The 25,497-nt window shown below is 48.4% G+C and overlaps 1 protein-coding gene across 1 annotated transcript in view; it reads right to left on the bottom strand.

Moving 5' to 3' along the window:
- Positions 1 to 750: 750 nt before the first annotated feature.
- Positions 751 to 25,497, bottom strand: part of LOC129818061 (lysophosphatidic acid receptor 1-like) — a 103,813-nt gene continuing 79,066 nt past the window's right edge. Inside the window, exon 3 of the mRNA XM_055873603.1 lies at positions 751 to 2,091. Within this exon, the coding sequence (XP_055729578.1) occupies positions 1,784 to 2,091 (308 nt within the window). The 3' untranslated portion in view covers positions 751 to 1,783. The remainder of the gene's footprint in view (positions 2,092 to 25,497) is intronic.

Raw genomic sequence — 25,497 nt, 5'->3', positions numbered from 1 at the left:
TGTGTTAACCTGAATGTCTGACATTAAAACATCTGGAATGTACACGCTTTATGATCAGTCGTGTTTTGATAACGAAAGACTTTGGGGTGGAATCTGGCCAAAGCCTTAGGTAGACGAGAGTTGGGTAAAACAGGTCCCCAATCTTTCAATTCATGGATCAACATACGTACTTGGCAACAAAAAGTTAAAAGGATGAACAGGTCTATGTTCCCAATGGAACTCTACTCCCTTTGTAGTGCACTACTTTAGACCAGGTCCCAATGTAACCCTATTCCCTTTGTAGTGTCCTACTTTAGATCAGGACCCAATGGAACCCTATTCCCTTTGTAGTGCCCTACTTTAGATCAGGACCCAATGGAACCCTATTCCCTTGTAGTGCACTACTTTTGACCAGGTCCCAATGGAACCCTATTCCCTTGTAGTGCACTACTTTAGATCAGGACCCAATGGAACCCTATTCCCTTTGTAGTGCACAACTTTAGATCTGGACCCAATGGAACCCTATTCCCTTGTAGTGCAATACTTTTGACCAGGTCCCAATGGAACCCTACACCCATTGTAGTGCACTACTTTAGACCAGGACCAATTTGGGACACAGTCAGTTCTTGGCAGACTAACTACTTGGTTGGCTCCCTTTGGTCTGGCTCAACAACAGAATACAGACAGTAACAATAATCTAAGGTGTGCGTGCGGTCACAATGAAGGCCCAAAAGACCTGGGTAAAACCTGTTCAGCCATGTAGTCACACCCTTCTTCCTATTGTAATGGTAATATGTTTATAATGATAGGAAGTTTAGTCAGAGAGAGGAGGGATATAGAGAGCTTCTACAGGTAAGTCCTTCACATCATAGATTAAAGTCTTTAAATAGTTCATGTGGTGTCAACAACACTTTAACAAAATAGAAAACAAATAACTAACAACCAATAAGAGTCTTGCAATGAATCTACCCTCTGTTCCGACCCATCTCCATGGCATCACCCTGGTCAATTATAGTAGGTCCAATTGTCCATCTCCTGGCCACCCACCTCCCTGGCCCCAGCCTGCCCTCGTCCCCCGCACCCATCTCCTGGCCACTGGGCTGAGCTCCACACTGCAGCCCCCTCTCCTCTGGTCTCTAGCCCCAGTCCTCTCCTCCTGTCTCCAGCTCCTCTTCTGCTAGCTCCAGTCCCTCTCCTCTCCAGCCCCAGTCCCTCTCCTCCCGTCTCCAGTTCCTCTCCTCTCCTCCCATCTCCAGTTCCTCTCCTCTCCTCCTGTCTCCAGCCCCTCTCCTCCCCTCCTGTCTCCAGCCCCTCTCCTCTCCTCTAGCCCCAGTCCATCTCCTCTTGTCTCCAGCCGCAGTCCCTCCCCTCTCCTCTCCTCCTGTCTCCAGCCCCAGTCCCTCTCCACTCCTCTCCTCCTGTCTCCAGCCCCAGTCCCTCTCCTCACCTCCTGTCTCCAGCTCCAGTCCCTCTCCTCCTGTCTCCATCCCCTCTCCTCTTGTCTCCAGCCCCAGTCCCTCTCCTCTTGTCTCCAGTCCCTCTCCTCTCCTCCTGTCTCCAGCCCCAGTCCCTCTCTTCTCCTCCTGTCTCCAGCCCCTGTCCCTCTCCACTCCTCTCCTCCTGTCTCCAGCCCCAGTCCCTCTCCTCACCTCCTGTCTCCAGCTCCAGTCCCTCTCCTCCTGTCTCCATCCCCTCTCCTCTTGTCTCCAGCCCCAGTCCCTCTCCTCTTGTCTCCAGTCCCTCTCCTCTCCTCCTGTCTCCAGCCCCAGTCCCTCTCTTCTCCTCCTGTCTCCAGCCCCTCTCCTCAGACCACTGAGTGATCATTGTTTTTTTTCCCTCCACTCATCACGGTGTGATTGATAGAGGAGGCTGAGCGGTCGGAGCCCTCGGCTGCCGTCCCGTTGACATTCTCCTGGCGCTGGCAGCACAGGATCTGCTTGAATGTGGCGCTCATCTCCTTGTCCCGGTAGGTGTAGATGATGGGGTTCATAGCGGAGTTGAACTCAGCCAGAAGCAGGAAGAACTTCTCAAAGTCCAGGACGTTACAGTTGGCACAGAACACATCGAGGAGGATGAGAACCAGGCCTGGAGTCCAGCACACGATGAACGCACCTGGAGGAGAAACACGTGAGAAAGTAAGACTTTTCAGTAAAATCAGATTTAAACAAAGACTCAGGGGCTGCATTTACACAGACCACTTTGAATATACATTTTATTGATGAATCTGACCACCAGGAGGAGATGACTGGTTAGAGAATGGGACTGTTCAGTTAATCTGACCACCAGGAGGAGATGACTGGTTAGAGAATGGGACTGTTCAGTTAATCTGACCACCAGGAGGAGATGACTGGTTAGAGAACGGGACTGTTCAGTTAATCTGACCACCAGGAGATGACTGGTTAGAGAATGGGACTGTTCAGTTAATCTGACCACCAGGAGATGACTGGTTAGAGAACGGGACTGTTCAGTTAATCTGACCACCAGGAGGAGATGACTGGTTAGAGAATGGGACTGTTCAGTTAATCTGACCACCAGGAGATGACTGGTTAGAGAATGGGACTGTTCAGTTAATCTGACCACCAGGAGGAGACTGGTTAGAGAATGGGACTGTTCAGTTAATCTGACCACCAGGAGGAGATGACTGGTTAGAGAACGGGACTGTTCAGTTAATCTGACCACCAGGAGGAGATGACTGGTTAGAGAACGGGACTGTTCAGTTAATCTGACCACCAGGAGGAGATGACTGGTTAGAGAACGGGACTGTTCAGTTAATCTGACCACCAGGAGGAGATGACTGGTTAGAGAATGGGACTGTTCAGTTAATCTGACCACCAGGAGGAGATGACTGGTTAAAGAACGGGACTGTTCAGTTAATCTGACCACCAGGAGATGACTGGTTAGAGAATGGGACTGTTCAGTTAATCTGACCACCAGGAGATGACTGGTTAGAGAACGGGACTGTTCAGTTAATCTGACCACCAGGAGGAGATGACTGGTTAGAGAACGGGACTGTTCAGTTAATCTGACCACCAGGAGATGACTGGTTAGAGAACGGGACTGTTCAGTTAATCTGACCACCAGGAAATGACTGGTTAGAGAACGGGACTGTTCAGTTAATCTGACCACTAGGAGATGACTGGTTAGAGAACGGGACTGTTCAGTTAATCTGACCACCAGGAGGAGACTGGTTAGAGAATGGGACTGTTCAGTTAATCTGACCACCAGGAGGAGACTGGTTAGAGAATGGGACTGGTCAGTTAATCTGACCACCAGGAGGAGATGACTGGTTAGAGAATGGGACTGTTCAGTTAATCTGACCACCAGGAGATGACTGGTTAGAGAATGGGACTGTTCAGTTAATCTGACCACCAGGAGGAGACTGGTTAGAGAATGGGACTGTTCAGTTAATCTGACCACCAGGAGATGACTGGTTAGAGAACGGGACTGTTCAGTTAATCTGACCACCAGGAGGAGACTGGTTAGAGAATGGGACTGTTCAGTTAATCTGACCACCAGGAGGAGACTGGTTAGAGAATGGGACTGGTCAGTTAATCTGACCACCAGGAGGAGATGACTGGTTAGAGAACGGGACTGTTCAGTTAATCTGACCACCAGGAGATGACTGGTTAGAGAACGGGACTGTTCAGTTAATCTGACCACCAGGAGGAGATGACTGGTTAGAGAACGGGACTGTTCAGTTAATCTGACCACCAGGAGGAGATGACTGGTTAGAGAACGGGACTGTTCAGTTAATCTGACCACCAGGAGGAGATGACTGGTTAGAGAATGGGACTGTTCAGTTAATCTGACCACCAAGAGGAGATGACTGGTTAGAGAACGGGACTGTTCAGTTAATCTGACCACCAGGAGGAGATGACTGGTTAGAGAATGGGACTGTTCAGTTAATCTGACCACCAGGAGGAGATGACTGGTTAGAGAATGGGACTGTTCAGTTAATCTGACCACCAGGAGGAGATGACTGGTTAGAGAACGGGACTGTTCAGTTAATCTGACCACCAGGAGGAGATGACTGGTTAGAGAATGGGACTGTTCAGTTAATCTGACCACCAGGAGGAGATGACTGGTTAGAGGATGGGACTGTTCAGTTAATCTGACCACCAGGAGATGACTGGTTAGAGAACGGGACTGTTCAGTTAATCTGACCACCAGGAGGAGATGACTGGTTAGAGAACGGGACTGTTCAGTTAATCTGACCACCAGGAGGAGATGACTGGTTAGAGAATGGGACTGTTCAGTTAATCTGACCACCAGGAGATGACTGGTTAGAGAACGGGACTGTTCAGTTAATCTGACCACCAGGAGGAGATGACTGGTTAGAGAACGGGACTGTTCAGTTAATCTGACCACCAGGAGGAGATGACTGGTTAGAGAATGGGACTGTTCAGTTAATCTGACCACCAGGAGGAGATGACTGGTTAGAGAACGGGACTGTTCAGTTAATCTAACCACCAGGAGATGACTGGTTAGAGAACGGGACTGTTCAGTTAATCTGACCACCAGGAGGAGATGACTGGTTAGAGAATGGGACTGTTCAGTTAATCTGACCACCAGGAGGAGATGACTGGTTAGAGAACGGGACTGTTCAGTTAATCTGACCACCAGGAGGAGATGACTGGTTAGAGAACGGGACTGTTCAGTTAATCTGACCACCAGGAGGAGATGACTGGTTAGAGAACGGGACTGTTCAGTTAATCTGACCACCAGGAGGAGACTGGTTAGAGAACGGGACTGTTCAGTTAATCTGACCACCAGGAGATGACTGGTTAGAGAATGGGACTGTTCAGTTAATCTGACCACCAGGAGATGACTGGTTAGAGAACGGGACTGTTCAGTTAATCTGACCACCAGGAGGAGACTGGTTAGAGAATGGGACTGTTCAGTTAATCTGACCACCAGGAGGAGATGACTGGTTAGAGAATGGGACTGTTCAGTTAATCTGACCACCAGGAGGAGATGACTGGTTAGAGAATGGGACTGTTCAGGTAATCTGACCACCAGGAGATGACTGGTTAGAGAACGGGACTGTTCAGTTAATCTGACCACCAGGAGGAGATGACTGGTTAGAGAACGGGACTGTTCAGTTAATCTGACCACCAGGAGATGACTGGTTAGAGAACGGGACTGTTCAGTTAATCTGACCACCAGGAGGAGATGACTGGTTAGAGAATGGGACTGTTCAGTTAATCTGACCACCAGGAGATGACTGGTTAGAGAACGGGACTGTTCAGTTAATCTGACCACCAGGAGGAGATGACTGGTTAGAGAATGGGACTGTTCAGTTAATCTGACCACCAGGAGGAGATGACTGGTTAGAGAACGGGACTGTTCAGTTAATCTGACCACCAGGAGATGACTGGTTAGAGAATGGGACTGTTCAGTTAATCTGACCACCAGGAGGAGATGACTGGTTAGAGAATGGGACTGTTCAGTTAATCTGACCACCAGGAGATGACTGGTCAGAGAATGGGACTGTTCAGTTAATCTGACCACCAGGAGGAGACTGGTTAGAGAACGGGACTGTTCAGGTAATCTGACCACCAGGAGGAGATGACTGGTTAGAGAACGGGACTGTTCAGTTAATCTGACCACCAGGAGGAGACTGGTTAGAGAACGGGACTGTTCAGTTAATCTGACCACCAGGAGATGACTGGTTAGAGAATGGGACTGTTCAGTTAATCTGACCACCAGGAGGAGACTGGTTAGAGAACGGGACTGTTCAGTTAATCTGACCACCAGGAGATGACTGGTTAGAGAACGGGACTGTTCAGTTAATCTGACCACCAGGAGGAGACTGGTTAGAGAATGGGACTGTTCAGTTATTCTGACCACCAGGAGGAGACTGGTTAGAGAATGGGACTGGTCAGTTAATCTGACCACCAGGAGGAGATGACTGGTTAGAGAATGGGACTGGTCAGTTAATCTGACCACCAGGAGATGACTGGTTAGAGAACGGGACTGTTCAGTTAATCTGACCACCAGGAGGAGACTGGTTAGAGAATGGGACTGTTCAGTTAATCTGACCACCAGGAGGAGATGACTGGTTAGAGAATGGGACTGTTCAGTTAATCTGACCACCAGGAGGAGATGACTGGTTAGAGAACGGGACTGTTCAGTTAATCTGACCACCAGGAGGAGATGACTGGTTAGAGAACGGGACTGTTCAGTTAATCTGACCACCAGGAGGAGATGACTGGTTAGAGAACGGGACTGTTCAGTTAATCTGACCACCAGGAGGAGATGACTGGTTAGAGAACGGGACTGTTCAGTTAATCTGACCACCAGGAGGAGATGACTGGTTAGAGAATGGGACTGTTCAGTTAATCTGACCACCAGGAGATGACTGGTTAGAGAATGGGACTGTTCAGTTAATCTGACCACCAGGAGGAGATGACTGGTTAGAGAACGGGACTGTTCAGTTAATCTGACCACCAGGAGGAGATGACTGGTTAGAGAACGGGACTGTTCAGTTAATCTGACCACCAGGAGGAGATGACTGGTTAGAGAACGGGACTGTTCAGTTAATCTGACCACCAGGAGGAGACTGGTTAGAGAACGGGACTGTTCAGTTAATCTGACCACCAGGAGATGACTGGTTAGAGAATGGGACTGTTCAGTTAATCTGACCACCAGGAGATGACTGGTTAGAGAACGGGACTGTTCAGTTAATCTGACCACCAGGAGGAGATGACTGGTTAGAGAACGGGACTGTTCAGTTAATCTGACCACCAGGAGATGACTGGTTAGAGAACGGGACTGTTCAGTTAATCTGACCACCAGGAAATGACTGGTTAGAGAACGGGACTGTTCAGTTAATCTGACCACTAGGAGATGACTGGTTAGAGAACGGGACTGTTCAGTTAATCTGACCACCAGGAGGAGACTGGTTAGAGAATGGGACTGTTCAGTTAATCTGACCACCAGGAGGAGACTGGTTAGAGAATGGGACTGGTCAGTTAATCTGACCACCAGGAGGAGATGACTGGTTAGAGAATGGGACTGTTCAGTTAATCTGACCACCAGGAGATGACTGGTTAGAGAATGGGACTGTTCAGTTAATCTGACCACCAGGAGGAGACTGGTTAGAGAATGGGACTGTTCAGTTAATCTGACCACCAGGAGATGACTGGTTAGAGAACGGGACTGTTCAGTTAATCTGACCACCAGGAGGAGACTGGTTAGAGAATGGGACTGTTCAGTTAATCTGACCACCAGGAGGAGACTGGTTAGAGAATGGGACTGGTCAGTTAATCTGACCACCAGGAGGAGATGACTGGTTAGAGAACGGGACTGTTCAGTTAATCTGACCACCAGGAGATGACTGGTTAGAGAACGGGACTGTTCAGTTAATCTGACCACCAGGAGGAGATGACTGGTTAGAGAACGGGACTGTTCAGTTAATCTGACCACCAGGAGGAGATGACTGGTTAGAGAACGGGACTGTTCAGTTAATCTGACCACCAGGAGGAGATGACTGGTTAGAGAATGGGACTGTTCAGTTAATCTGACCACCAAGAGGAGATGACTGGTTAGAGAACGGGACTGTTCAGTTAATCTGACCACCAGGAGGAGATGACTGGTTAGAGAATGGGACTGTTCAGTTAATCTGACCACCAGGAGGAGATGACTGGTTAGAGAATGGGACTGTTCAGTTAATCTGACCACCAGGAGGAGATGACTGGTTAGAGAACGGGACTGTTCAGTTAATCTGACCACCAGGAGGAGATGACTGGTTAGAGAATGGGACTGTTCAGTTAATCTGACCACCAGGAGGAGATGACTGGTTAGAGGATGGGACTGTTCAGTTAATCTGACCACCAGGAGATGACTGGTTAGAGAACGGGACTGTTCAGTTAATCTGACCACCAGGAGGAGATGACTGGTTAGAGAACGGGACTGTTCAGTTAATCTGACCACCAGGAGGAGATGACTGGTTAGAGAATGGGACTGTTCAGTTAATCTGACCACCAGGAGATGACTGGTTAGAGAACGGGACTGTTCAGTTAATCTGACCACCAGGAGGAGATGACTGGTTAGAGAACGGGACTGTTCAGTTAATCTGACCACCAGGAGGAGATGACTGGTTAGAGAATGGGACTGTTCAGTTAATCTGACCACCAGGAGGAGATGACTGGTTAGAGAACGGGACTGTTCAGTTAATCTAACCACCAGGAGATGACTGGTTAGAGAACGGGACTGTTCAGTTAATCTGACCACCAGGAGGAGATGACTGGTTAGAGAATGGGACTGTTCAGTTAATCTGACCACCAGGAGGAGATGACTGGTTAGAGAACGGGACTGTTCAGTTAATCTGACCACCAGGAGGAGATGACTGGTTAGAGAACGGGACTGTTCAGTTAATCTGACCACCAGGAGGAGATGACTGGTTAGAGAACGGGACTGTTCAGTTAATCTGACCACCAGGAGGAGACTGGTTAGAGAACGGGACTGTTCAGTTAATCTGACCACCAGGAGATGACTGGTTAGAGAATGGGACTGTTCAGTTAATCTGACCACCAGGAGATGACTGGTTAGAGAACGGGACTGTTCAGTTAATCTGACCACCAGGAGGAGACTGGTTAGAGAATGGGACTGTTCAGTTAATCTGACCACCAGGAGGAGATGACTGGTTAGAGAATGGGACTGTTCAGTTAATCTGACCACCAGGAGGAGATGACTGGTTAGAGAATGGGACTGTTCAGGTAATCTGACCACCAGGAGATGACTGGTTAGAGAACGGGACTGTTCAGTTAATCTGACCACCAGGAGGAGATGACTGGTTAGAGAACGGGACTGTTCAGTTAATCTGACCACCAGGAGATGACTGGTTAGAGAACGGGACTGTTCAGTTAATCTGACCACCAGGAGGAGATGACTGGTTAGAGAATGGGACTGTTCAGTTAATCTGACCACCAGGAGATGACTGGTTAGAGAACGGGACTGTTCAGTTAATCTGACCACCAGGAGGAGATGACTGGTTAGAGAATGGGACTGTTCAGTTAATCTGACCACCAGGAGGAGATGACTGGTTAGAGAACGGGACTGTTCAGTTAATCTGACCACCAGGAGATGACTGGTTAGAGAATGGGACTGTTCAGTTAATCTGACCACCAGGAGATGACTGGTTAGAGAATGGGACTGTTCAGTTAATCTGACCACCAGGAGATGACTGGTTAGAGAATGGGACTGTTCAGTTAATCTGACCACCAGGAGGAGACTGGTTAGAGAACGGGACTGTTCAGGTAATCTGACCACCAGGAGGAGATGACTGGTTAGAGAACGGGACTGTTCAGTTAATCTGACCACCAGGAGGAGACTGGTTAGAGAACGGGACTGTTCAGTTAATCTGACCACCAGGAGATGACTGGTTAGAGAATGGGACTGTTCAGTTAATCTGACCACCAGGAGGAGACTGGTTAGAGAACGGGACTGTTCAGTTAATCTGACCACCAGGAGATGACTGGTTAGAGAACGGGACTGTTCAGTTAATCTGACCACCAGGAGGAGACTGGTTAGAGAATGGGACTGTTCAGTTATTCTGACCACCAGGAGGAGACTGGTTAGAGAATGGGACTGGTCAGTTAATCTGACCACCAGGAGGAGATGACTGGTTAGAGAATGGGACTGGTCAGTTAATCTGACCACCAGGAGATGACTGGTTAGAGAACGGGACTGTTCAGTTAATCTGACCACCAGGAGGAGACTGGTTAGAGAATGGGACTGTTCAGTTAATCTGACCACCAGGAGGAGATGACTGGTTAGAGAATGGGACTGTTCAGTTAATCTGACCACCAGGAGGAGATGACTGGTTAGAGAACGGGACTGTTCAGTTAATCTGACCACCAGGAGGAGATGACTGGTTAGAGAACGGGACTGTTCAGTTAATCTGACCACCAGGAGGAGATGACTGGTTAGAGAACGGGACTGTTCAGTTAATCTGACCACCAGGAGGAGATGACTGGTTAGAGAACGGGACTGTTCAGTTAATCTGACCACCAGGAGGAGATGACTGGTTAGAGAATGGGACTGTTCAGTTAATCTGACCACCAGGAGATGACTGGTTAGAGAATGGGACTGTTCAGTTAATCTGACCACCAGGAGGAGATGACTGGTTAGAGAACGGGACTGTTCAGTTAATCTGACCACCAGGAGGAGATGACTGGTTAGAGAACGGGACTGTTCAGTTAATCTGACCACCAGGAGGAGATGACTGGTTAGAGAACGGGACTGTTCAGTTAATCTGACCACCAGGAGGAGACTGGTTAGAGAACGGGACTGTTCAGTTAATCTGACCACCAGGAGATGACTGGTTAGAGAATGGGACTGTTCAGTTAATCTGACCACCAGGAGATGACTGGTTAGAGAACGGGACTGTTCAGTTAATCTGACCACCAGGAGGAGACTGGTTAGACAATGGGACTGTTCAGTTAATCTGACCACCAGGAGGAGATGACTGGTTAGAGAATGGGACTGTTCAGTTAATCTGACCACCAGGAGGAGATGACTGGTTAGAGAATGGGACTGTTCAGGTAATCTGACCACCAGGAGATGACTGGTTAGAGAACGGGACTGTTCAGTTAATCTGACCACCAGGAGGAGATGACTGGTTAGAGAACGGGACTGTTCAGTTAATCTGACCACCAGGAGATGACTGGTTAGAGAACGGGACTGTTCAGTTAATCTGACCACCAGGAGGAGATGACTGGTTAGAGAATGGGACTGTTCAGTTAATCTGACCACCAGGAGATGACTGGTTAGAGAACGGGACTGTTCAGTTAATCTGACCACCAGGAGGAGATGACTGGTTAGAGAATGGGACTGTTCAGTTAATCTGACCACCAGGAGGAGATGACTGGTTAGAGAACGGGACTGTTCAGTTAATCTGACCACCAGGAGATGACTGGTTAGAGAATGGGACTGTTCAGTTAATCTGACCACCAGGAGATGACTGGTTAGAGAATGGGACTGTTCAGTTAATCTGACCACCAGGAGATGACTGGTTAGAGAATGGGACTGTTCAGTTAATCTGACCACCAGGAGGAGACTGGTTAGAGAACGGGACTGTTCAGGTAATCTGACCACCAGGAGGAGATGACTGGTTAGAGAACGGGACTGTTCAGTTAATCTGACCACCAGGAGGAGACTGGTTAGAGAACGGGACTGTTCAGTTAATCTGACCACCAGGAGATGACTGGTTAGAGAATGGGACTGTTCAGTTAATCTGACCACCAGGAGGAGACTGGTTAGAGAATGGGACTGTTCAGTTAATCTGACCACCAGGAGATGACTGGTTAGAGAACGGGACTGTTCAGTTAATCTGACCACCAGGAGGAGACTGGTTAGAGAATGGGATGTTCATTTATTCTGACCACCAGGAGGAGACTGGTTAGAGAATGGGACTGGTCAGTTAATCTGACCACCAGGAGGAGATGACTGGTTAGAGAATGGGACTGGTCAGTTAATCTGACCACCAGGAGATGACTGGTTAGAGAACGGGACTGTTCAGTTAATCTGACCACCAGGAGGAGACTGGTTGGAGAATGGGACTGTTCAGTTAATCTGACCACCAGGAGGAGATGACTGGTTAGAGAACGGGACTGTTCAGTTAATCTGACCACCAGGAGGAGATGACTGGTTAGAGATTGGGACTGTTCAGTTAATCTGACCACCAGGAGGAGATGACTGGTTAGAGAACGGGACTGTTCAGTTAATCTGACCACCAGGAGGAGACTGGTTAGAGAACGGGACTGTTCAGTTAATCTGACCACCAGGAGGAGATGACTGGTTAGAGAACGGGACTGTTCAGTTAATCTGACCACCAGGAGGAGATGACTGGTTAGAGAACGGGACTGTTCAGTTAATCTGACCACCAGGAGGAGATGACTGGTTAGAGAACGGGACTGTTCAGTTAATCTGACCACCAGGAGGAGATGACTGGTTAGAGAATGGGACTGTTCAGTTAATCTGACCACCAGGAGATGACTGGTTAGAGAATGGGACTGTTCAGTTAATCTGACCACCAGGAGGAGATGACTGGTTAGAGAACGGGACTGTTCAGTTAATCTGACCACCAGGAGGAGATGACTGGTTAGAGAACGGGACTGTTCAGTTAATCTGACCACCAGGAGGAGATGACTGGTTAGAGAACGGGACTGTTCAGTTAATCTGACCACCAGGAGGAGACTGGTTAGAGAACGGGACTGTTCAGTTAATCTGACCACCAGGAGATGACTGGTTAGAGAATGGGACTGTTCAGTTAATCTGACCACCAGGAGATGACTGGTTAGAGAACGGGACTGTTCAGTTAATCTGACCACCAGGAGGAGACTGGTTAGACAATGGGACTGTTCAGTTAATCTGACCACCAGGAGGAGATGACTGGTTAGAGAATGGGACTGTTCAGTTAATCTGACCACCAGGAGGAGATGACTGGTTAGAGAATGGGACTGTTCAGGTAATCTGACCACCAGGAGATGACTGGTTAGAGAACGGGACTGTTCAGTTAATCTGACCACCAGGAGGAGATGACTGGTTAGAGAACGGGACTGTTCAGTTAATCTGACCACCAGGAGATGACTGGTTAGAGAACGGGACTGTTCAGTTAATCTGACCACCAGGAGGAGATGACTGGTTAGAGAATGGGACTGTTCAGTTAATCTGACCACCAGGAGATGACTGGTTAGAGAACGGGACTGTTCAGTTAATCTGACCACCAGGAGGAGATGACTGGTTAGAGAATGGGACTGTTCAGTTAATCTGACCACCAGGAGGAGATGACTGGTTAGAGAACGGGACTGTTCAGTTAATCTGACCACCAGGAGATGACTGGTTAGAGAATGGGACTGTTCAGTTAATCTGACCACCAGGAGATGACTGGTTAGAGAATGGGACTGTTCAGTTAATCTGACCACCAGGAGATGACTGGTTAGAGAATGGGACTGTTCAGTTAATCTGACCACCAGGAGGAGACTGGTTAGAGAACGGGACTGTTCAGGTAATCTGACCACCAGGAGGAGATGACTGGTTAGAGAACGGGACTGTTCAGTTAATCTGACCACCAGGAGGAGACTGGTTAGAGAACGGGACTGTTCAGTTAATCTGACCACCAGGAGGAGATGACTGGTTAGAGAACGGGACTGTTCAGTTAATCTGACCACCAGGAGGAGATGACTGGTTAGAGAACGGGACTGTTCAGTTAATCTGACCACCAGGAGGAGATGACTGGTTAGAGAACGGGACTGTTCAGTTAATCTGACCACCAGGAGGAGATGACTGGTTAGAGAATGGGACTGTTCAGTTAATCTGACCACCAGGAGATGACTGGTTAGAGAACGGGACTGTTCAGTTAATCTGACCACCAGGAGGAGATGACTGGTTAGAGAACGGGACTGTTCAGTTAATCTGACCACCAGGAGGAGACTGGTTAGAGAACGGGACTGTTCAGGTAATCTGACCACCAGGAGGAGATGACTGGTTAGAGAACGGGACTGTTCAGTTAATCTGACCACCAGGAGGAGACTGGTTAGAGAACGGGACTGTTCAGTTAATCTGACCACCAGGAGATGACTGGTTAGAGAATGGGACTGTTCAGTTAATCTGACCACCAGGAGGAGACTGGTTAGAGAATGGGACTGTTCAGTTAATCTGACCACCAGGAGATGACTGGTTAGAGAACGGGACTGTTCAGTTAATCTGACCACCAGGAGGAGACTGGTTAGAGAATGGGATGTTCATTTATTCTGACCACCAGGAGGAGACTGGTTAGAGAATGGGACTGGTCAGTTAATCTGACCACCAGGAGGAGATGACTGGTTAGAGAATGGGACTGGTCAGTTAATCTGACCACCAGGAGATGACTGGTTAGAGAACGGGACTGTTCAGTTAATCTGACCACCAGGAGGAGACTGGTTGGAGAATGGGACTGTTCAGTTAATCTGACCACCAGGAGGAGATGACTGGTTAGAGAACGGGACTGTTCAGTTAATCTGACCACCAGGAGGAGATGACTGGTTAGAGATTGGGACTGTTCAGTTAATCTGACCACCAGGAGGAGATGACTGGTTAGAGAACGGGACTGTTCAGTTAATCTGACCACCAGGAGGAGACTGGTTAGAGAACGGGACTGTTCAGTTAATCTGACCACCAGGAGGAGATGACTGGTTAGAGAACGGGACTGTTCAGTTAATCTGACCACCAGGAGGAGATGACTGGTTAGAGAACGGGACTGTTCAGTTAATCTGACCACCAGGAGGAGATGACTGGTTAGAGAACGGGACTGTTCAGTTAATCTGACCACCAGGAGGAGATGACTGGTTAGAGAATGGGACTGTTCAGTTAATCTGACCACCAGGAGATGACTGGTTAGAGAATGGGACTGTTCAGTTAATCTGACCACCAGGAGGAGATGACTGGTTAGAGAACGGGACTGTTCAGTTAATCTGACCACCAGGAGGAGATGACTGGTTAGAGAACGGGACTGTTCAGTTAATCTGACCACCAGGAGGAGATGACTGGTTAGAGAACGGGACTGTTCAGTTAATCTGACCACCAGGAGGAGACTGGTTAGAGAACGGGACTGTTCAGTTAATCTGACCACCAGGAGATGACTGGTTAGAGAATGGGACTGTTCAGTTAATCTGACCACCAGGAGATGACTGGTTAGAGAACGGGACTGTTCAGTTAATCTGACCACCAGGAGGAGACTGGTTAGACAATGGGACTGTTCAGTTAATCTGACCACCAGGAGGAGATGACTGGTTAGAGAATGGGACTGTTCAGTTAATCTGACCACCAGGAGGAGATGACTGGTTAGAGAATGGGACTGTTCAGGTAATCTGACCACCAGGAGATGACTGGTTAGAGAACGGGACTGTTCAGTTAATCTGACCACCAGGAGGAGATGACTGGTTAGAGAACGGGACTGTTCAGTTAATCTGACCACCAGGAGATGACTGGTTAGAGAACGGGACTGTTCAGTTAATCTGACCACCAGGAGGAGATGACTGGTTAGAGAATGGGACTGTTCAGTTAATCTGACCACCAGGAGATGACTGGTTAGAGAACGGGACTGTTCAGTTAATCTGACCACCAGGAGGAGATGACTGGTTAGAGAATGGGACTGTTCAGTTAATCTGACCACCAGGAGGAGATGACTGGTTAGAGAACGGGACTGTTCAGTTAATCTGACCACCAGGAGATGACTGGTTAGAGAATGGGACTGTTCAGTTAATCTGACCACCAGGAGATGACTGGTTAGAGAATGGGACTGTTCAGTTAATCTGACCACCAGGAGATGACTGGTTAGAGAATGGGACTGTTCAGTTAATCTGACCACCAGGAGGAGACTGGTTAGAGAACGGGACTGTTCAGGTAATCTGACCACCAGGAGGAGATGACTGGTTAGAGAACGGGACTGTTCAGTTAATCTGACCACCAGGAGGAGACTGGTTAGAGAACGGGACTGTTCAGTTAATCTGACCACCAGGAGGAGATGACTGGTTAGAGAACGGGACTGTTCAGTTAATCTGACCACCAGGAGGAGATGACTGGTTAGAGAACGGGACTGTTCAGTTAATCTGACCACCAGGAGGAGATGACTGGTTAGAGAACGGGACTGTTCAGTTAATCTGACCACCAGGAGGAGATGACTGGTTAGAGAATGGGACTGTTCAGTTAATCTGACCACCAGGAGATGACTGGTTAGAGAACGGGACTGTTCAGTTAATCTGACCACCAGGAGGAGATGACTGGTTAGAGAACGGGACTGTTCAGTTAATCTGACCACCAGGAGGAGATGACTGGTTAGAGAATGGGCCTGTTCAATTAATCTGACCACCAGGAGGAGATGACTGGTTAGAGAACGGGACTGTTCAGTTAATCTGACCACCAGGAGATGACTGGTTAGAGAACGGGACTGTTCAGTTAATCTGACCACCAGGAGGAGATGACTGGTTAGAGAATGGGACTGTTCAGTTAATCTGACCACCAGGAGGAGATGACTGGTTAGAGAACGGGACTGTTCAGTTAATCTGACCACCAGGAGGAGATGACTGGTTAGAGAACGGGACTGTTCAGTTAATCTGACCACCAGGAGGAGATGACTGGTTAGAGAACGGGACTGTTCAGTTAATCTGACCACCAGGAGGAGATGACTGGTTAGAGAACGGGACTGTTCAGTTAATCTGACCACCAGGAGGAGACTGGTTAGAGAACGGGACTGTTCAGTTAATCTGACCACCAGGAGATGACTGGTTAGAGAATGGGACTGTTCAGTTAATCTGACCACCAGGAGATGACTGGTTAGAGAACGGGACTGTTCAGTTAATCTGACCACCAGGAGGAGACTGGTTAGAGAATGGGACTGTTCAGTTAATCTGACCACCAGGAGGAGATGACTGGTTAGAGAATGGGACTGTTCAGTTAATCTGACCACCAGGAGGAGATGACTGGTTAGAGAATGGGACTGTTCAGGTAATCTGACCACCAGGAGATGACTGGTTAGAGAACGGGACTGTTCAGTTAATCTGACCACCAGGAGGAGATGACTGGTTAGAGAACGGGACTGTTCAGTTAATCTGACCACCAGGAGATGACTGGTTAGAGAACGGGACTGTTCAGTTAATCTGACCACCAGGAGGAGATGACTGGTTAGAGAATGGGACTGTTCAGTTAATCTGACCACCAGGAGATGACTGGTTAGAGAACGGGACTGTTCAGTTAATCTGACCACCAGGAGGAGATGACTGGTTAGAGAATGGGACTGTTCAGTTAATCTGACCACCAGGAGGAGATGACTGGTTAGAGAACGGGACTGTTCAGTTAATCTGACCACCAGGAGATGACTGGTTAGAGAATGGGACTGTTCAGTTAATCTGACCACCAGGAGATGACTGGTTAGAGAATGGGACTGTTCAGTTAATCTGACCACCAGGAGATGACTGGTTAGAGAACGGGACTGTTCAGTTAATCTGACCACCAGGAGGAGACTGGTTAGAGAACGGGACTGTTCAGGTAATCTGACCACCAGGAGGAGATGACTGGTTAGAGAACGGGACTGTTCAGTTAATCTGACCACCAGGAGGAGATGACTGGTTAGAGAACGGGACTGTTCAGTTAATCTGACCACCAGGAGGAGATGACTGGTTAGAGAACGGGACTGTTCAGTTAATCTGACCACCAGGAGGAGATGACTGGTTAGAGAATGGGCCTGTTCAATTAATCTGACCACCAGGAGGAGATGACTGGTTAGAGAACGGGACTGTTCAGTTAATCTGACCACCAGGAGATGACTGGTTAGAGAACGGGACTGTTCAGTTAATCTGACCACCAGGAGGAGATGACTGGTTAGAGAATGGGACTGTTCAGTTAATCTGACCACCAGGAGGAGATGACTGGTTAGAGAACGGGACTGTTCAGTTAATCTGACCACCAGGAGGAGATGACTGGTTAGAGAACGGGACTGTTCAGTTAATCTGACCACCAGGAGGAGATGACTGGTTAGAGAACGGGACTGTTCAGTTAATCTGACCACCAGGAGGAGATGACTGGTTAGAGAACGGGACTGTTCAGTTAATCTGACCACCAGGAGGAGACTGGTTAGAGAACGGGACTGTTCAGTTAATCTGACCACCAGGAGATGACTGGTTAGAGAATGGGACTGTTCAGTTAATCTGACCACCAGGAGATGACTGGTTAGAGAACGGGACTGTTCAGTTAATCTGACCACCAGGAGGAGACTGGTTAGAGAATGGGACTGTTCAGTTAATCTGACCACCAGGAGGAGATGACTGGTTAGAGAATGGGACTGTTCAGTTAATCTGACCACCAGGAGGAGATGACTGGTTAGAGAATGGGACTGTTCAGGTAATCTGACCACCAGGAGATGACTGGTTAGAGAACGGGACTGTTCAGTTAATCTGACCACCAGGAGGAGATGACTGGTTAGAGAACGGGACTGTTCAGTTAATCTGACCACCAGGAGATGACTGGTTAGAGAACGGGACTGTTCAGTTAATCTGACCACCAGGAGGAGATGACTGGTTAGAGAATGGGACTGTTCAGTTAATCTGACCACCAGGAGATGACTGGTTAGAGAACGGGACTGTTCAGTTAATCTGACCACCAGGAGGAGATGACTGGTTAGAGAATGGGACTGTTCAGTTAATCTGACCACCAGGAGGAGATGACTGGTTAGAGAACGGGACTGTTCAGTTAATCTGACCACCAGGAGATGACTGGTTAGAGAATGGGACTGTTCAGTTAATCTGACCACCAGGAGATGACTGGTTAGAGAATGGGACTGTTCAGTTAATCTGACCACCAGGAGATGACTGGTTAGAGAACGGGACTGTTCAGTTAATCTGACCACCAGGAGGAGACTGGTTAGAGAACGGGACTGTTCAGGTAATCTGACCACCAGGAGGAGATGACTGGTTAGAGAACGGGACTGTTCAGTTAATCTGACCACCAGGAGGAGATGACTGGTTAGAGAACGGGACTGTTCAGTTAATCTGACCACCAGGAGGAGATGACTGGTTAGAGAACGGGACTGTTCAGTTAATCTGACCACCAGGAGGAGATGACTGGTTAGAGAACGGGACTGTTCAGTTAATCTGACCACCAGGAGATGACTGGTTAGAGAACGGGACTGTTCAGTTAATCTGACCACCAGGAGGAGATGACTGGTTAGAGAATGGGACTGTTCAGTTAATCTGACCACCAGGAGGAGATGACTGGTTAGAGAACGGGACTGTTCAGTTAATCTGACCACCAGGAGATGACTGGTTAGAGAACGGGACTGTTCAGTTAATCTGACCACCAGGAGGAGACTGGTTAGAGAATGGGACTGTTCAGTTAATCTGACCACCAGGAGGAGACTGGTTAGAGAACGGGACTGTTCAGTTAATCTGACCACCAGGAGGAGATGACTGGTTAGAGAACGGGACTGTTCAGTTAATCTGACCACCAGGAGGAGACTGGTTAGAGAACGGGACTGTTCAGTTAATCTGACCACCAGGAGGAGATGACTGGTTAGAGAACGGGACTGTTCAGTTAATCTGACCACCAGGAGGAGATGACTGGTTAGAGAACGGGACTGTTCAGTTAATCTGACCACCAGGATGAGATGACTGGTTAGAGAACGGGACTGTTCAGTTAATCTGACCACCAGGAGATGACTGGTTAGAGAACGGGACTGTTCAGTTAATCTGACCACCAGGAGGAGATGACTGGTTAGAGAACGGGACTGTTCAGTTAATCTGACCACCAGGAGGAGACTGGTTAGAGAACGGGACTGTTCAGTTAATCTGACCACCAGGAGATGACTGGTTAGAGAATGGGACTGTTCAGTTAATCTGACCACCAGGAGGAGATGACTGGTTAGAGAACGGGACTGTTCAGTTAATCTGAGCACCAGGAGGAGGAGACTGGTTAGAGAACGGGACTGTTCAGTTAATCTGACCACCAGGAGGAGATGACTGGTTAGAGAACGGGACTGTTCAGTTAATCTGACCACCAGGAGGAGGAGACTGGTTAGAGAATGGGACTGTTCAGTTAATCTGACCACCAGGAGGAGATGACTGGTTAGAGAATGGGACTGTTCAGTTAATCTGACCACCAGGAGGAGATGACTGGTTAGAGAACGGGACTGTTCAGTTAATCTGACCACCAGGAGATGACTGGTTAGAGAACGGGACTGTTCAGTTAATCTGACCACCAGGAGGAGATGACTGGTTAGAGAACGGGACTGTTCAGTTAATCTGACCACCAGGAGGAGATGACTGGTTAGAGAACGGGACTGTTCAGTTAATCTGACCACCAGGAGGAGATGACTGGTTAGAGAACGGGACTGTTCAGTTAATCTGACCACCAGGAGGAGATGACTGGTTAGAGAATGGGACTGTTCAGTTAATCTGACCACCAGGAGATGACTGGTTAGAGAACGGGACTGTTCAGTTAATCTGACCACCAGGAGGAGATGACTGGTTAGAGAACGGGACTGTTCAGTTAATCTGACCACCAGGAGGAGATGACTGGTTAGAGAATGGGCCTGTTCAATTAATCTGACCACCAGGAGGAGATGACTGGTTAGAGAACGGGACTGTTTAGTTAATCTGACCACCAGGAGATGACTGGTTAGAGAACGGGACTGTTCAGTTAATCTGACCACCAGGAGGAGATGACTGGTTAGAGAATGGGACTGTTCAGTTAATCTGACCACCAGGAGGAGATGACTGGTTAGAGAACGGGACTGTTCAGTTAATCTGACCACCAGGAGGAGATGACTGGTTAGAGAACGGGACTGTTCAGTTAATCTGACCACCAGGAGGAGATGACTGGTTAGAGAACGGGACTGTTCAGTTAATCTGACCACCAGGAGGAGATGACTGGTTAGAGAACGGGACTGTTCAGTTAATCTGACCACCAGGAGGAGACTGGTTAGAGAACGGGACTGTTCAGTTAATCTGACCACCAGGAGATGACTGGTTAGAGAATGGGACTGTTCAGTTAATCTGACCACCAGGAGATGACTGGTTAGAGAACGGGACTGTTCAGTTAATCTGACCACCAGGAGGAGACTGGTTAGAGAATGGGACTGTTCAGTTATTCTGACCACCAGGAGGAGATGACTGGTTAGAGAATGGGACTGTTCAGTTAATCTGACCACCAGGAGGAGATGACTGGTTAGATAATGGGACTGTTCAGGTAATCTGACCACCAGGAGATGACTGGTTAGAGAACGGGACTGTTCAGTTAATCTGACCACCAGGAGGAGATGACTGGTTAGAGAACGGGACTGTTCAGTTAATCTGACCACCAGGAGATGACTGGTTAGAGAACGGGACTGTTCAGTTAATCTGACCACCAGGAGGAGATGACTGGTTAGAGAATGGGACTGTTCAGTTAATCTGACCACCAGGAGATGACTGGTTAGAGAACGGGACTGTTCAGTTAATCTGACCACCAGGAGGAGATGACTGGTTAGAGAATGGGACTGTTCAGTTAATCTGACCACCAGGAGGAGATGACTGGTTAGAGAACGGGACTGTTCAGTTAATCTGACCACCAGGAGATGACTGGTTAGAGAATGGGACTGTTCAGTTAATCTGACCACCAGGAGATGACTGGTTAGAGAATGGGACTGTTCAGTTAATCTGACCACCAGGAGATGACTGGTTAGAGAACGGGACTGTTCAGTTAATCTGACCACCAGGAGGAGACTGGTTAGAGAACGGGACTGTTCAGGTAATCTGACCACCAGGAGGAGATGACTGGTTAGAGAACGGGACTGTTCAGTTAATCTGACCACCAGGAGGAGATGACTGGTTAGAGAACGGGACTGTTCAGTTAATCTGACCACCAGGAGGAGATGACTGGTTAGAGAACGGGACTGTTCAGTTAATCTGACCACCAGGAGGAGATGACTGGTTAGAGAACGGGACTGTTCAGTTAATCTGACCACCAGGAGATGACTGGTTAGAGAACGGGACTGTTCAGTTAATCTGACCACCAGGAGGAGATGACTGGTTAGAGAATGGGACTGTTCAGTTAATCTGACCACCAGGAGGAGATGACTGGTTAGAGAACGGGACTGTTCAGTTAATCTGACCACCAGGAGATGACTGGTTAGAGAACGGGACTGTTCAGTTAATCTGACCACCAGGAGGAGACTGGTTAGAGAATGGGACTGTTCAGTTAATCTGACCACCAGGAGGAGACTGGTTAGAGAACGGGACTGTTCAGTTAATCTGACCACCAGGAGGAGATGACTGGTTAGAGAACGGGACTGTTCAGTTAATCTGACCACCAGGAGGAGACTGGTTAGAGAACGGGACTGTTCAGTTAATCTGACCACCAGGAGGAGATGACTGGTTAGAGAACGGGACTGTTCAGTTAATCTGACCACCAGGAGGAGATGACTGGTTAGAGAACGGGACTGTTCAGTTAATCTGACCACCAGGATGAGATGACTGGTTAGAGAACGGGACTGTTCAGTTAATCTGACCACCAGGAGATGACTGGTTAGAGAACGGGACTGTTCAGTTAATCTGACCACCAGGAAGAGATGACTGGTTAGAGAACGGGACTGTTCAGTTAATCTGACCACCAGGAGGAGACTGGTTAGAGAACGGGACTGTTCAGTTAATCTGACCACCAGGAGATGACTGGTTAGAGAATGGGACTGTTCAGTTAATCTGACCACCAGGAGGAGATGACTGGTTAGAGAACGGGACTGTTCAGTTAATCTGAGCACCAGGAGGAGGAGACTGGTTAGAGAACGGGACTGTTCAGTTAATCTGACCACCAGGAGGAGATGACTGGTTAGAGAACGGGACTGTTCAGTTAATCTGACCACCAGGAGGAGGAGACTGGTTAGAGAATGGGACTGTTCAGTTAATCTGACCACCAGGAGGAGATGACTGGTTAGAGAATGGGACTGTTCAGTTAATCTGACCACCAGGAGGAGATGACTGGTTAGAGAACGGGACTGTTCAGTTAATCTGACCACCAGGAGATGACTGGTTAGAGAACGGGACTGTTCAGTTAATCTGACCACCAGGAGGAGATGACTGGTTAGAGAACGGGACTGTTCAGTTAATCTGACCACCAGGAGGAGATGACTGGTTAGAGAACGGGACTGTTCAGTTAATCTGACCACCAGGAGGAGATGACTGGTTAGAGAACGGGACTGTTCAGTTAATCTGACCACCAGGAGGAGATGACTGGTTAGAGAACGGGACTGTTCAGTTAATCTGACCACCAGGAGGAGATGACTGGTTAGAGAACGGGACTGTTCAGTTAATCTGACCACCAGGAGGAGATGACTGGTTAGAGAACGGGACTGTTCAGTTAATCTGACCACCAGGAGATGACTGGTTAGAGAACGGGACTGTTCAGTTAATCTGACCACCAGGAGGAGATGACTGGTTAGAGAACGGGACTGTTCAGTTAATCTGACCACCAGGAGATGACTGGTTAGAGAACGGGACTGTTCAGTTAATCTGACCACCAGGAGGAGATGACTGGTTAGAGAACGGGACTGTTCAGTTAATCTGACCACCAGGAGGAGATGACTGGTTAGAGAACGGGACTGTTCAGTTAATCTGACCACCAGGAGGAGATGACTGGTTAGAGAACGGGACTGTTCAGTTAATCTGACCACCAGGAGGAGATGACTGGTTAGAGAACGGGACTGTTCAGTTAATCTGACCACCAGGAGGAGATGACTGGTTAGAGAACGGGACTGTTCAGTTAATCTGACCACCAGGAGGAGATGACTGGTTAGAGAACGGGACTGTTCAGTTAATCTGACCACCAGGAGATGACTGGTTAGAGAACGGGACTGTTCAGTTAATCTGACCACCAGGAGGAGATGACTGGTTAGAGAATGGGACTGTTCAGTTAATCTGACCACCAGGAGGAGATGACTGGTTAGAGAATGGGACTGTTCAGTTAATCTGACCACCAGGGGGAGATGACTGGTTAGAGAACAGGACTGTTCAGTTAATCTGACCACCAGGAGGAGACTGGTTAGAGAATGGGACTGTTCAGTTAATCTGACCACCAGGAGATGACTGGTTAGAGAACGGGACTGTTCAGTTAATCTGACCACTAGGAGATGACTGGTTAGAGAACGGGACTGTTCAGGTAATCTGACCACCAGGAGGAGATGACTGGTTAGAGAATGGGACTGTTCAGTTAATCTGACCACCAGGAGGAGATGACTGGTTAGAGAACGGGACTGTTCAGTTAATCTGACCACCAGGAGGAGATGACTGGTTAGAGAATGGGACTGTTCAGTTAATCTGACCACCAGGAGGAGACTGGTTAGAGAACGGGACTGTTCAGTTAATCTGACCACCAGGAGGAGACTGGTTAGAGAATGGGACTGTTCAGTTAATCTGACCACCAGGAGGAGATGACTGGTTAGAGAATGGGACTGTTCAGTTAATCTGACCACCAGGAGATGACTGGTTAGAGAACGGGACTGTTCAGTTAATCTGACCACCAGGAGGAGATGACTGGTTAGAGAACGGGACTGTTCAGTTAATCTGACCACCAGGAGGAGATGACTGGTTAGAGAACGGGACTGTTCAGTTAATCTGACCACCAGGAGGAGATGACTGGTTAGAGAACGGGACTGTTCAGTTAATCTGACCACCAGGAGGAGATGACTGGTTAGAGAATGGGACTGGTCAGTTAATCTGACCACCAGGAGGAGATGACTGGTTAGAGAATGGGACTGTTCAGTTAATCTGACCACCAGGAGATGACTGGTTAGAGAACGGGACTGTTCAGTTAATCTGACCACCAGGAGGAGATGACTGGTTAGAGAACGGGACTGTTCAGTTATTCTGACCACCAGGAGGAGATGACTGGTTAGAGAACGGGACTGTTCAGTTAATCTGACCACCAGGAGGAGATGACTGGTTAGAGAACGGGACTGTTCAGTTAATCTGACCACCAGGAGGAGATGACTGGTTAGAGAATGGGACTGGTCAGTTAATCTGACCACCAGGAGGAGATGACTGGTTAGAGAACGGGACTGTTCAGTTAATCTGACCACCAGGAGGAGACTGGTTAGAGAACGGGACTGTTCAGTTAATCTGACCACCAGGAGGAGATGACTGGTTAGAGAACGGGACTGTTCAGTTAATCTGACCACCAGGAGGAGATGACTGGTTAGAGAACGGGACTGTTCAGTTAATCTGACCACCAGGAGGAGATGACTGGATAGAGAACGGGACTGTTCAGTTAATCTGACCACCAGGAGGAGATGACTGGTTAGAGAACGGGACTGTTCAGTTAATCTGACCACCAGGAGGAGATGACTGGTTAGAGAACGCGACTGTTCAGTTAATCTGACCACCAGGAGGAGATGACTGGTTAGAGAATGGGACTGTTCAGTTAATCTGACCACCAGGAGATGACTGGTTAGAGAATGGGACTGTTCAGTTAATCTGACCACCAGGAGGAGATGACTGGTTAGAGAATGGGACTGTTCAGTTAATCTGACCACCAGGAGGAGATGACTGGTTAGAGAACGGGACTGTTCAGTTAATCTGACCACCAGGAGGAGATGACTGGTTAGAGAACGGGACTGTTCAGTTAATCTGACCACCAGGAGGAGATGACTGGTTAGAGAACGGGACTGTTCAGTTAATCTGACCACCAGGAGGAGATGACTGGTTAGAGAACGGGACTGTTCAGTTAATCTGACCACCAGGAGGAGATGACTGGTTAGAGAACGGGACTGTTCAGTTAATCTGACCACCAGGAGGAGACTGGTTAGAGAACGGGACTGTTCAGTTAATCTGTTCAGTGTGGCCAGAAGTTAGTCTGACTCAGCCTAAAATTGTTGATTTCTCTCTAGAAAAGACATTTGAAACGCAGCCATATATTCTTGGTCTTGTATATTTTGACCCCTTTTGATTTGAATGAAACCTACCGTACATGTTCCCCATTGTAGAAGTGGACAGGAAGTGGACAGGAAGTGATATT

Source organism: Salvelinus fontinalis, chromosome 21 (assembly GCF_029448725.1).
Source record: "Salvelinus fontinalis isolate EN_2023a chromosome 21, ASM2944872v1, whole genome shotgun sequence".
Lineage (NCBI taxonomy): Eukaryota > Metazoa > Chordata > Actinopteri > Salmoniformes > Salmonidae > Salvelinus > Salvelinus fontinalis.
This window is presented reverse-complemented; position numbering and strand designations above follow the sequence as displayed.